This window comes from Elgaria multicarinata, chromosome 6 (assembly GCF_023053635.1).
Source record: "Elgaria multicarinata webbii isolate HBS135686 ecotype San Diego chromosome 6, rElgMul1.1.pri, whole genome shotgun sequence".
NCBI classification, from domain to species: Eukaryota; Metazoa; Chordata; class Lepidosauria; order Squamata; family Anguidae; genus Elgaria; species Elgaria multicarinata.
In genome coordinates this window covers 85,483,530-85,496,484 of record NC_086176.1, presented here as the reverse complement: position 1 = coordinate 85,496,484, position 12,955 = coordinate 85,483,530, and the positions used below count along the sequence as shown (strand labels likewise).

The window sequence follows — 12,955 nt, the reverse complement described above, 5'->3', positions numbered from 1 at the left end:
TGTTGCTATCCCTTTCCTTCCTGTCTCTGGGGTCTGGCTGTGCATGCAGAATGAATTAACAGGATTGACAGAAGTTCATTGTGCCTAAAATGGCTTTTCAGTCAATTGCAGTGCTTAAAAGACTAGTTTTGCTTTTAATTCCATGTAATGAGTAGGTTTTTCATGTCTTGGAATTTAGTGATAGAGGATTAGATCTCAAGTTTCCTTTCATTGTATAAAGTTGTTAGAAGTGTATTTAATGTTCAGATAATTAAAAATGAAGGTTTGTTAATTTAGGAGGCTTGTCTCTTTGTGTGTGAGGGGAGGGTGACTTCTCCTATTGACCTGTGCGTTACTAGCTTTGGAAATATATATATCAACAAAACTTAAACTCTTTACTCTTTGATGTAGTTAATAGGATTGTGTTATCAATGCAGCCAACCCTAAATCATGCGTTCTCTTAGAAACTCAATTTGCTGTCTGACGAAGTTCAAATGTTTACTATATCAAATTAGAGACTGAGTAAATCTAACAGCCTTCCTTTTTTCAGCATGTCTTAGGTTTTCTTATTTTCCTTCTATATATTTAGATTTCAGCATTTCTAAAATATTGTATTATAGTATGTTGATCTGTTGTTGTTGTTGTTGTTTTTAAAAAGCTTTTCTGCTACAGGGATGTCTGGTGCTACTTAAACTCATTAAACTTTTAAGAAAATGTGGCATTCGTTTTGGGTTATTTTTATAAAGGCGTTCATGGATTCTGTTTTCCTCCTCTAGGTTTGCAGCGAAAACCGTGCATAGTGGGTCACTTATACTAGTCACAGTGGAGCTGGAGGAAGGGTCTACAGCACAGCTCATCATAAACACTGAGAAAACTGTGATTGGCTCTATTCTACTGCGGGAGCTGAAGCCTGTCCTGTCCCAGGGGTAACCTGCTTACATCTGGACTTCAGAATCTGGCACACAACAAAAGTGCCTGGCATCCACTACTGCTGCCTTTCATTTATAATAATAGCCTTTCCATCTGGCAGTGGGGGAAGAATACACTCTTGACATTCTTGTCTCCTGTTTTAGAATGCTATAGTGTGCATCTATCACACAAGCAAGTACTTTGCATCTCTCTCCCGCCTGCCGCCTGCTTTCTAACCAAAGAAACATGTATTTTACTGTCAGCTAAATTCTTAAATGTTATTTACAGGGAGGTTTTCTTAGCCTGATGCTCTGTTCTGTTTTATCACAATTTTTGTTTTGTTTTCTCTCTATGGAAACAGGAAAAGACTTAGGAATAAGATACTGGGGAAAATAACCTTAATCAGAACAATAAAATCAAATTGGATAAAATCAGTATGAAAAACAACACCATGCAGGTTCACTGTTTTGGTAGTGGGAGGGGCAAGTTGAGAGAGGTAAAAGTTTGCAATGTTTATTTCCCAGTGACTATCTGCTTCTCTACTTGAGCATATATTTGTATCTTATTGTTCACCACAGTGCCATAATTGTCATTTTATAAAAATTGAGATTCTAATAAAGTCATATTATGATACATTTGCTTTTTTCTGTTTAATTATAGAGTGCTTTTTTAAAAAACAAAATATTCAAATTTGACATTCAAATTTGTTTATAAGGTATCATATACTTTATTTGCGGGGAGGGGAAATAATACCAAGAATCATTTATACTCTGGCCTTGAAGTGTTTTGTCTTTCTCTCTTAAAATGTAGTTACATTTTAGTATATAATTAAGTAAAAATGAAATGCTACTATGTAGTTAGGATTTTTTTTTTTTTTTTACTTTTCAGGGATACTCAAATGTTGCAATTAATTTCATTAGCCAAATTAATACTTCTTAATTCTGGTTCTTGGAACATTTGCAAATCCACCTAAGACATTTAAATTTGACTCTACAGGTGTAAAAACTGTAGTGTTTGTAGAGTTTGTTGCACAGTTTGAAGTAGGGAAATGTATACATTCTGTCCAATACAAGACTCCATCGATTACTCAGCCAGTTATTCCTTGCTGATATAGAAGCTTCTGTGTTCTGGAGAAGAAGTCAAAGTGCTATGGCACCTTAGAGAAAAAAGGGCAAAATCCAACTTCGCTGTTTGCGCAATAGGAATTTCCCATTCTTTCCTCAACCCTGTACCTCATGCCAATCTGCACTGGAGTGTCATCTAACTCTCCAGAGCAGATTTTGAGGGTGTCCAGGGGGTTGCAGGAGGGGAATGCCCCCTTCCAATTCTGCTGACGGAAGTCATTTCAACGGGAGGAGCTAATTAGATTAACACCCTATTGGTTTATTGTAGTCAATAGCTTCCACAGTCAATGGTCTATTTCATCCAATAGCTAAAGTAGACTAGGGAGGAGCAATTTAAATATTGCTTAGGGAGAAAATTTGTTGCCTTACTAAAGGTAGCAGAGTTGACGCTGGTGACTAGAATACTAAAGGACATGAACTGTGCATAGTAAAAAGGGAGATCATGTAACTTTTATTATTCTTTATGCAAATGCTATTACATTTTTAATATGTTCTAATTCTGTAATCTCCTAATCCAGAAGTCTTGCGTTTGTTAAATTCATCTTGTGTGTCATCAGTCAGAATTGGTTTCTGTAAGTTGCCATTTTTAAAGGTTTTTGTATCCAAGTGGTGTCCCTCCATTGACAGAATGTTCTTTGATCCAGTAGAGGCATCTACCAATGGAATGAGGATGGTGGAAACTTTTGATGATTCCCCTTCCTCTTGTGCCAGAGCCTATGCTGTTCATCCAACCCTCCAGAGGGAAGAGTAAATTGCTGAAACTTGCCTCATTCTGCTGACAGTAGCTTCTGCTTGATCAAGAGCATTCTGTAGAGGCTACTGTTACTAGAACAAGGCATGATGTCAAAGCACGTGGACCTTTTGATTTGCAGAGATAGTATCATCTGCCACCCTCTTCATGCTTCTCTGTTCCCTCAGAACTTAGCTGCAGTCCTCACAGCTAGGGGAAATGGGTTATTGTGAGCTATCCCTGTAATGATACAATGCATTTTGGGGTGGCTTGGTCTTGAGTAATAAGGTTCTACCTTAAAGGCAGCCTAAAACTTTTTTTTTTTTTTAAAAAAAAGGTAGTTAAGACCCATTAGTTTTACAAATGACACATGTGCGTACACACAGATGGATCAACACACCTCCTTGCATTTTTGGACTCTCCTTGGAGGTTATTGGGACTGTTGTGGTGAATGTTTGCACTTCAGAATTTACCAGTACGCCCATGTCCATCAGTGGAGTGACACCATTTGGGTACTGCTCAATGTGTCACCATTCATTTCCCTGTACTGCAAAGGTGAGCAACATGACCAGGCTGCATGCAGCCCCCTACTACCCCCAGAAAATGGGGGGGGGGGATTTTTATTTATTTTTAAATTGCGTCCGTAGCGCTACAGTGTAGTGCACCTTGTCCTCTCAGTGTTGCCCACCCCTGCTATAGTGGGACTGCTCTATTTGGCCAGTGTAAGCTGTTCAAGGCTACTCTTGTCCAGCGATAGCATATGACAATCATGGACATACATGAGAATGAATGTTGATATTATGACTGATATTAATGGATTCAATAATAGCTGCACCAAAGCGCATGAATCTGATACTGTTACAGATCCTTGCATTTTTGGGTTGCGTGGTCCACTAATGAATAGTTGTTTCAGCATCTCATCTAGGCCCAGCATGAGGCAATAATATTTTTTCATATTGGCTATAAGTTATTTAAAATGTGGGCAGTAGGACAGAGTAGGCTTGTGTGGAAGCTGGAGACAAGAACATTAGCAAAATAGGTCAGTGGGTTTCCAGGCAAGTTGATAAGGGAGAAGGTGCTCTCTCAAGTGTGTGTGTATTATGACGTTGGGCCAAGAAAATAAAAGTGTAGGAAGTATCTTGCATGGTTGCTTAGCAGTGCCTAGAGTTTTATTTATTACTCAGGATCTCCCAATCCTCCAAAGCAGATTTTGCAGAACATGACTGCAGGAGAGAGAAATAAACTAAGATCGCCACTTCTTCCATTCCACCAGAGAGATTCCCCCACTGGATCAGATGCCTGCCATGGACGGAAGGAGCTCTTCCATCTGCAGGAGGTTATCCCAGGTCACAACCCATTATTTATATTGTTAATTGCTTCATAACATGTGTTCTCTAGGTGACAGACAACAATTAAGATTAAAACAAGATTAAAACTTAACATCAATAATACAATTAAATGCAACACTAAAATCCAGTGCTAGCACAGAGTAAATATGCAGCTGAACGAAGTGAGCACCCACAAGTAGTTTGCTCTCCCAATTTAAAGAGGGGAATGCAGTAAATTCAAATGTAAGAATACCATTTTTTCATCATTCAAGTATACATCAATTATTATACTTCACTTACACAAATTGAAACAGTAACATCCTAGTACCACAAAATTAGGGCAACTATTATTAATCCCATTTTTCCGGAGAACTTTATCTTGGGATTTTGGGTCCAAATCCACTTAAATGCTGATATTCTCATTAAGAGAACATCTGGCACAGTTTAATCTGAACCTTTCTTCCATTTATCAGTCAGTTAAAATGTGTTAATTAGGGCAAATGTTTCCTGCTTTAGACAGATATTCCCCACTTTTAAGAGTATAAAAATATTGATAGTTTTAATGTGTGTCTTTAGTGTGTTTATTGGGAAAGCAACATATTAGAGAAATATCACAATTTCAATGTACATGGCATAAATTCAAAAGCAAAACAGGACTCGTTTCTGCCCACAGAGCGCTTGAAATCTGAAATTACAGAAACTGTCAGAATGCCCTTAAGATTGAAGAGTCTGCTATTTAGATGAATCTCAGAGTGCTAAGGCACTCTGCAGAAGTAACTGGTGCCATATTTGAAGAGCTCAGTTAGTAAATACGTCAGGGCCAAAGACTTTTAGACATGGGTGGGTTCACACAATCACAGAGAGAGAAGAAGCCATGGTGTCTTATTTTCCCTTTCCGTGCATGCTGGTCACAAGCTGGCCAAGAAGCCTAGAATTACCCTCACTGACATCTGAACATGGCAAGGGGGCTTGCTGGGGTGGTTTACAAACCATGCTGATAACCATGGCTTGTTATAGGGTTGCTGGATAGTTTATAAATCATCTCAGCCAACCACCCTCACCAGGTTCAGACATCATAACAACCAATGAGGGTAATTATGCTAATTAGGCAGCTTGTGACTGGCATGCATAGAGAGGGAAAATAAGTCACCATGGCTTATTTTCCCTCTGTGATTGTGAGAAATTGCCCAGTATAAGGCAGCTTTCCAGTGTGGGTGGTTTACAATCCACCATGGAAACCATGGCTTGTTCTAGGGTTTCAGAGTGGTTTGTAAACCACTACGTCCACCAACCCTCACCAGGTTTGGATGTCATGATAACTGGTGCCTGGCAAGGGTAATTATGCTAATTAGGTGGCTCTTGCCCGGAATGCATGGGGAGGAAAAAAAGACATCATGGATTATTTTCCCTCCATCATCGTGCATGCCCGGTCGTTGGAACAGGAGTAATGGCAGGCTCTTACCTGAAGGTTGGGATCCAGACTAAACTAGTTGCCCCAATTTTGAAGGCATTAAAACCAAGGCATTAAAACCTGGAGCAATCAAACATGCTCCAGCCAGACATGCTCGCTGGAGGATTCTGGGAGTTGTAGGCCCCTTTTCTGTCTAATCATGCTTAGGGTTGTGCCATAACATGCTAGCATCAAGTGCTTGGCACATTTGAGGGCATGAGGCTTACTGTTCAGAACCTTGCTGGACTTCTGCAACTGAGCTTCTGGATTACGCAGCTTTTATATTGTATTTTATATTATGGTTTTATACTGTTGTTTTATACTTTGAATGTTTTTAATTTTTGTGAACCGCCCAGAGAGCTCCGGCTATTGGGCAGTATAGAAATATAATAAATAAATAAATAAATAAATAAATAAATAAATAGCCGTTGTATCATTTTGAAGAAAGAGCTGGCTGATGATCTAAACAGTTAAAAGATCTCTCACTAGATAAACAAGCAGAGCTTTCACCATTGTATTTCCATCAGCTCATTGCCCCAAAGACCCCAGAGGTGACCAAATGAACTCTGAAATTCGTTTTTACAGAAATTCTATGAAACCTTGCCAACAATCCTCTTTGGATGTACGTACTGGCAAGGAAAGAGATTATCCTATAAAGTGTTATGAGCTCTACCTGAGCCCATTAGTTTGTTAACAAGGTTTCTATATGTAATTAATGTCCCTGTTAGTGAAGAACCTTATTACCAGTTGAGTAATAAACTAACATTTATTAAATACTTAACTGGACAGTAATAGGTTAGTTCCTCTGGTCAATTTGTTTACAACCAGATAGGGTCTGATATGGACATTCTATCCTTCCTTGTGACTTGACTGTTTTAAATGTTGACTTGGCCCTGAGTCTTAGGAATAGAGAAAACTATAACTAAGGACCACTTCAGACAGTGAGATTCCTTCTTGCAGAGCAACATGTTGAGGAAATAATCTGGCACAGCATGGCCAAGGTTATAGGCACTGCTTCCTGGAAGCAATTGGCTTGAAAGCAATGGTGCATTTTAAGCTATTGAGCTTGCATGTATTGACATCAGGAAGTAGTGCCTGGAAGCAATGACTTCTCTAGTTCAGGGGTGGAGGACCTGTGTTCCTTTAGATGTTGTTCGGTTACAATATCCCTGACCATTGTCCTTGTTGGCTGGGGCTGATGGGAGTTGGAGTACAATATCTGGAGAGACAGAGGTGTTTCCCAGTACTACCCCAGTAGTTACTTTCTTTGTATCAGGCTACTCTGTAGAAGGATTTCAAATATATAAACGTATACCTCTCAGTTTCCACCATTGTCACACTTCACTATGATCAAGAAATACATGCAGATAGGCATAGGCATTGGTCATCCTTGGCAGATACAGCCCTACCCCAACAGTGTCCTTATAGGTACCCCTTTACATACATGTACAAACACATACACACACACAGACATCGATCTATCTATGATTGCCATTAATTCCTATGGGTGAAAGTAAAATATAACAAATGGATTAAAATTCAGCCACCCTGTTGTTATATAGGGCTTGCTCACCATTCATATAAAAACAGTAGAAATAGCATTTATTACTACTTCTGTCATAAATGCATATTATTGTTTGCATTGCCTCCATTTTGGAGAATGATAAGGCATGTTCTAATCTTGTAAATGTCATATCTCTCCTTAAACTTTTGAGAGTACCAGAAGTGGTTTCAAGGATGTTGTGGAGGTAAGAGTTTAAGCAGTTGTTCTGATAGTGGGAAAATAATTCACTTGGGGAATGAGATGAGAGAAAAGGTGTAAAAAATAATAATCAGGTTGTGGCATTCTTGGTGAATGAAAGGAGAAATGCCTTAGGCCAGATCTACACCAAGCAGGATTTATTTATTTATTTATTTATTTATTACATTTTTATACCTCCCAATAGCCGAAGCTCTCCAGGCAGTTCACAAAAATTAAAACCATCATAAAACAACCAACAGGTTAAAAACACAAATACAAAATACAGTATAAAAAGCACAACCAGGATAAAACCACACAGCAAAATTGATATAAGGTTAAAATACAGAGTTAAAACAGTGTAATTTAAATTTAAGTTAAAATTAAGTGTTAAAATACTGAGTGAATAAAAAGGTCTTCAGCTGGCGATGAAAGGAGTACAGTGTAGGTGCCAGGCGGACCTCTCTGGGGAGCTCATTCCACAACCGGGGTGCCACAGCGGAGAAAGCCCTCCTCCTAGTAGCCACCTGCCTCACTTCCTTTGGCAGGGGCTCACGGAGAAGGGCCCCTGTAGATGATCTTAAGGTCCAGGTAGGTACATATGGGAGGAGGTGTTCCTTCTAATAACCTGGCCCCAAACCAGGTTGTGCTTTCATAGCACTATGAAAGTGGTATGAAAGCAGTATATAAGAGGTAGGAGCCACACCAAGCAGGATATAGCACTGAAAGCAGTATATGGTATGTGTCATGGGCCCCAACAGTTGTCAGTACACTTCAATACCGCTATAACACAGTAGTGTGGCTCCTGCCTCTTATATATGCTTTCATACCGCTTTCATAGTGCTATATCCTGCTTGGTGTAGATCTGGCCTTAGTTTCTTTGGGGAGGAGATTATAGGGCTCAATGACATGATGTTGAAGAGGAACAGATTTTGGGAGTGACCAAGCAACCTTTATGTGCTATCCTGAATCAGGTGTTCACAAAAGTAGAAAGCTGTACACCTTTCTGAAGCCTTTTATTAAAGCTCTGCAAAGGTGCCAATATTTCTGCAAGGGACATCCTAGGTCACCTTTCCCCAACCTGGTGTCCCCAGATATTTAGGACTTCCACTCCCATCAGCCTCAGTCTTCCTAGCCAATGGTGAGGAATCTTGTGAGTTTTATTCCAAGCCAAGGATACTAGGTCAGGGAAGGCTGGCCTAAGTCAACTAATAAGCCGCTCCACTTTAAACTTATTTAGAAGAGTGCGGATTGATGCCTTATCAATTATCTATTTTTCTTTAGACGGAAATTGAAGCTACTCTCCAGTACAACCAGCTTGTATGAAATGTAATCCTGGGAGAACACTTTACGACGTTGAGGACTATTTTTTTAAAAAAATTCTGTGCAGAACCCTAAGCTATTGTTGAGTTAATATCTAACCAGGAAGAAAATGTGTGTTGAAGGATTCAAAATAATATTAAAAGTTCTTATCTAAACAGTCACCTCATTTGTGAAAGACTTAAAACTGTAGTGATTACACCTTTCCCATGGAAAACCCTTTATACCAGCAAATGCTAGAGGTAGTTTACCTTTGCATAATGTTATTTAAATTAGTGTGATGTCACATTGGATACTGACCCTTAACATTGAAAAGGAAGAAATCCATGCAGCTTGGTTCACTATATACAACTCAAATCTACAGAACTTTATGAATAATCTGCAGACTAGGATTTAAGATAAACCAATTTACAAGTAATTATGAATAATGAAAAAATGTTAATAGCTCACAATCTGTGGCCAATTCATAATGGGGAGGAGATGATACAGAATAAATCAGGTTGAGTATCTTTGCCAAGCACATATTTTCAACCAGCCTTCCCCAACAGTCCACACGTGTTGTACTTTAGCTCCCATCGATTTCAGCCAGCATGGCCATTTTGTGTGCTGGCTGTGGATGATAGGAGATGTAGTCCAACATATAGAGAGCACCCAGTTGGGGAAGGCTAGTTTAAACTCTGGTTCTCCACACTATCCCAATAGTATGTTTCATTACTTGTCTCTTAATTGACATAGTACTGTTTTAGTAAGAGGTCTTTCTGCTTCTGAATAACACACTCCACAAACGAAATTCTACCTACCCATTACTAAAAAGTATAAATACATCTCTTCTGATCGTGTTGCTGTGGGAGAAAATGAGTGGGGTTAAATACTAAGTACTTGATTAAAACCATATAGGTTTTAGTTGATCAATCTATTAAATTTGCACATTTTCATATAAATAAAATAATTCTGAAACATACTTTATTTTACGTGGTATGTGAATCACAGTAGACATCAGCTTAGAAGAGGCATTCTCTTCATCCTTCTTATGTGATAGAAAAGGGAGGATGCCTCTTTTCAGATAGTGCTTGCCATCTGTAGTTTTTAGAAGTACTTTTTAAAAGTCTGCTCACTCTTTTCTTAATTGATTAATTAACCAAATAATTAAACACTGCAGCCCTAGTATTAGCTAAGTAGAACACATTGATGTAAGGAAGATGCATTACATGGTCTGGAGCATATTGGTTGTTCTGTGGCGCTGAAGAGCCCTAACTCAAAACGAATAGTTGGATTAGCTCATCAATCTTCACTCTGTGCATCCAGCCACACCCTTGAATGGTAACCTTACCAAAAGTGTGAAACATCACAATCCTCTTCTTGAAAAAGAAATTCAGATAAACATAGGAAAGATAAAGGCAATTATCTAAGATCAATTAAAAATTGCGAAGTAGAGTTCAAGTTTGGGTCTAAATGGAGTAAATGAGCCCAGTTTGAGCCCACTCAAAGCAAGCAGCACCTGGTGAAATGCCCTATCTCTCCTCTCTCATCTCACACTATCGCCCCGCTCGGGCTCTCCGCTCCTCCGATGCCATGCTTCTCGCCTGCCCAAGGACCTCCACTTCCCTTACTCGGCTTCGTCCTTTTTCTTCTGCTGCCCCTTACGCCTGGAACGCTCTTCCAGAACACTTGAGAACTACAAACTCAATCACTGCTTTTAAGACTCAGCTCAAAACTTTTCTTTTCCCTATAGCCTTCAAATATTGAGTTTGTTCTGACTTTACACTGTTGGTTTTGCCCTACCCTGTGCCTGTTTACACTTCCCTGTGCCTGTTTGCATTCTCCTTCCCTCTTTATTGTTTACTACAACTTATTAGATTGTAAGCCTATGCGGCAGGGTCTTGCTATTTACTGTGTTATCTGTACAGCACCATGTACATTGATGGTGCTATATAAATAAATAAATAAATAATAATAATAATAATAATAATACAACAGTTAAAGCTGCAGGAGCCATGCCCTCTTTTGAATCTGGTCACTCAAGCTAAAGAGGGCAGGGCTCCTGCAGCTTTAACTGTTGTGATGATGAGGGAATTTCACCAGGTGCTGCATGCATACAAATGATACCTTCTGAAATTCCCTTTTCTATACAACTGTTAAAGATACAGGAGCCCTGTCCTCCTTTCCATATGGTCGCCCTAAGTGACATCAGCAAAAGATGAAGATGTTTCGGTTTGTACTAGAGCTTTTGTCTTCATCAGAATTAGAGGGGGGAAACTACTATGACTTAAATTCCATAAAGTTCTATTATTATTTTTTAGTTGTTGGGCTTCAAAGCACCCTATCTTCATTTAGCCCTTTTTGCGGCAGGTCTCTTTATAGTGTTTGTTTGCTTTGTTTGTTTTTTGGAGGAAAGTTAGTTGGCAGCTTAACTTTGGGTAATTGAAAGTAATTCTGATTTCTGCAGTATGGTGTAATTGCCTAAAAATGTTATTTGGTGATTATGATTCTGGAGTGAATTGTGTTCTTTGGGTTCTTGCACCGTTCCTCCATCAGGGACTTGGTTTCAGTGGTGTGCAGCTGCTGGAGCTGATTTACAGTGCTGCGGCTGTGGCTGGTCATAAATAAATCCTCTTATATAGTTGTTATGAACACCTGTTAGATCATCTGTCAGCAAAGCGCTGTTCACATTTATCATGGTGCGGTAGTTATTTTACTTCAATCCATTTCCAACTGACTCGGCCTCCATCACTGGATTACTATTACCACACCATAATCGCTCGTTTCCACTCCATGTTACAACTTGCAGATAAAAGATTTCACTACTTGGCCAAATTTCATAAATAAAGGAGCAGTTCAGTGCAGTAAAAGTTTATTTTTGTCATCATTTGTCACCCCATTATTCTATAAATCAAATGGAATAGCACTATTGCTAGCTCAGGCGTTGCTGTCAGCTCTACGTGTGGAAATGGTCCGTTTCTTCTTTTTAGATGAGATGACATGTCTTTCAGACTTAACCGGCTTATGGCTTTGTTTCACCCATTTTATTTTATTGCCCCTTCAGAAAATTCCTTGGGGATGCAAGAGACTAAAGGAGTAAAACGGAATTGGAAAACACAGTAAAACATCCTTCTCGCACTGTGTTATGTACATTTCCCGCCCTTGCAATTGCTCATTTACAAACTTGGCCACAAAAATAACAGCCCTGGATATAAAATAGCTCCTGGGCTTTTAGCGACCTAGTTTTAGATCACACCTTTCAAACTGGAAGACAAAATGGGAATCCATTTTGGATTCTGTTCAATGTGTTTACTTCTCTCTCTTTCACACACACACACACACCTTTAAAGAACCAAAAGATTTCCATAAATACCCAAAGTTGTGTTCCATGTTATATCACATGTCACATATATGATAAACCACATCCTATTATATATCCCTTTTGTTTAAAGGGAGCTGAATACTGTAAAATTTAACATGAAATTATCCCAATTTTGCTATGTTTAGTTATTTTCAGGATTATAAAGAGGGTGAATCCTGAAGAAAGCAAATGTCCGTTTGGTTTAAAAGAAAAACCAAGGAAAGAAAATAATAAAGGAACAGCCTAATAGAAAAAGGTTTATAGATGATATTATACTTCTAATTCAAGTTACATTCTTCATAGTCATTATGTAGCTCATAAATTCAATAAAATGTTTTACTATTACTATAAAAATGACAGGAGGGGGGTTTTATGTTGTAAGTTTCGTTAGTTGCTCTTCCTGTTTTATGTGGAAGTTCTATGCCCATTATGTCATTAAAGTCTTTGGAGTTTGAAGGGCTCAGGCCCCGCCATTACTTATGTCTGGCATGGAGCAAATATTTACACTTCTGCTATATGCCATTGTCAACATCATGTATGAATAACCCTTTCACCATTTTGTGGATATATTCTAGGAACAGATATCTCTAGCTTTGCTCTTTCAGTAGTGCTGGCCTTTTCAAATTAGCTAGGGCCCCAGTGGAAGAATCTTAAGATTAGTTGACATCTCTGGATGACAAGTATCAGAAATAGGGGTGGACGTCTTTTCTGTAAGTGTTACAGCAGTCTTCCTCAACCTGGGGCGCTCCAGATGTGTTGGACTGCATCTCCCAGAATGCCCCAGCCATTCTGGGAGTTGTAGTCCAACACATCTGGAGCGCCCCAGGTTGAGGAAGGCTGTGTTACAGTCTTCTCTCTCTCTCTCTCTCTCTGTGTGTGTGTGTGTGTGTGAATTAATACATACATATACAGAGAGAATGAATTAATAGAATGTATATACTATTTTTCGTATATACATATATTCAAAAATAGTATTTCTGGGCTTCTTTCAGTAGAACATATTCATCAGGTAACTTCATCCGCTCTGAGGAGAAGTG

At 39.0% G+C, this 12,955-nt stretch overlaps 1 protein-coding gene across 5 annotated transcripts in view; it reads left to right on the top strand.

Moving 5' to 3' along the window:
* The window catches only part of AP3B1 (adaptor related protein complex 3 subunit beta 1), a 354,279-nt gene extending 352,758 nt beyond the window's left edge, over nucleotides 1-1,521 (top strand). For 4 of the 5 annotated variants that reach the window (XM_063127965.1, XM_063127964.1, XM_063127966.1 and 1 more), the window contains one exon: nucleotides 756-1,521. In XM_063127965.1, the coding sequence (XP_062984035.1) occupies nucleotides 756-909 (154 nt within the window). In that variant the 3' untranslated portion in view covers nucleotides 910-1,521. The remainder of the gene's footprint in view (nucleotides 1-755) is intronic. The other variant, XM_063127969.1, reaches the window with a different exon arrangement.
* Nucleotides 1,522-12,955: the final 11,434 nt, after the last annotated feature.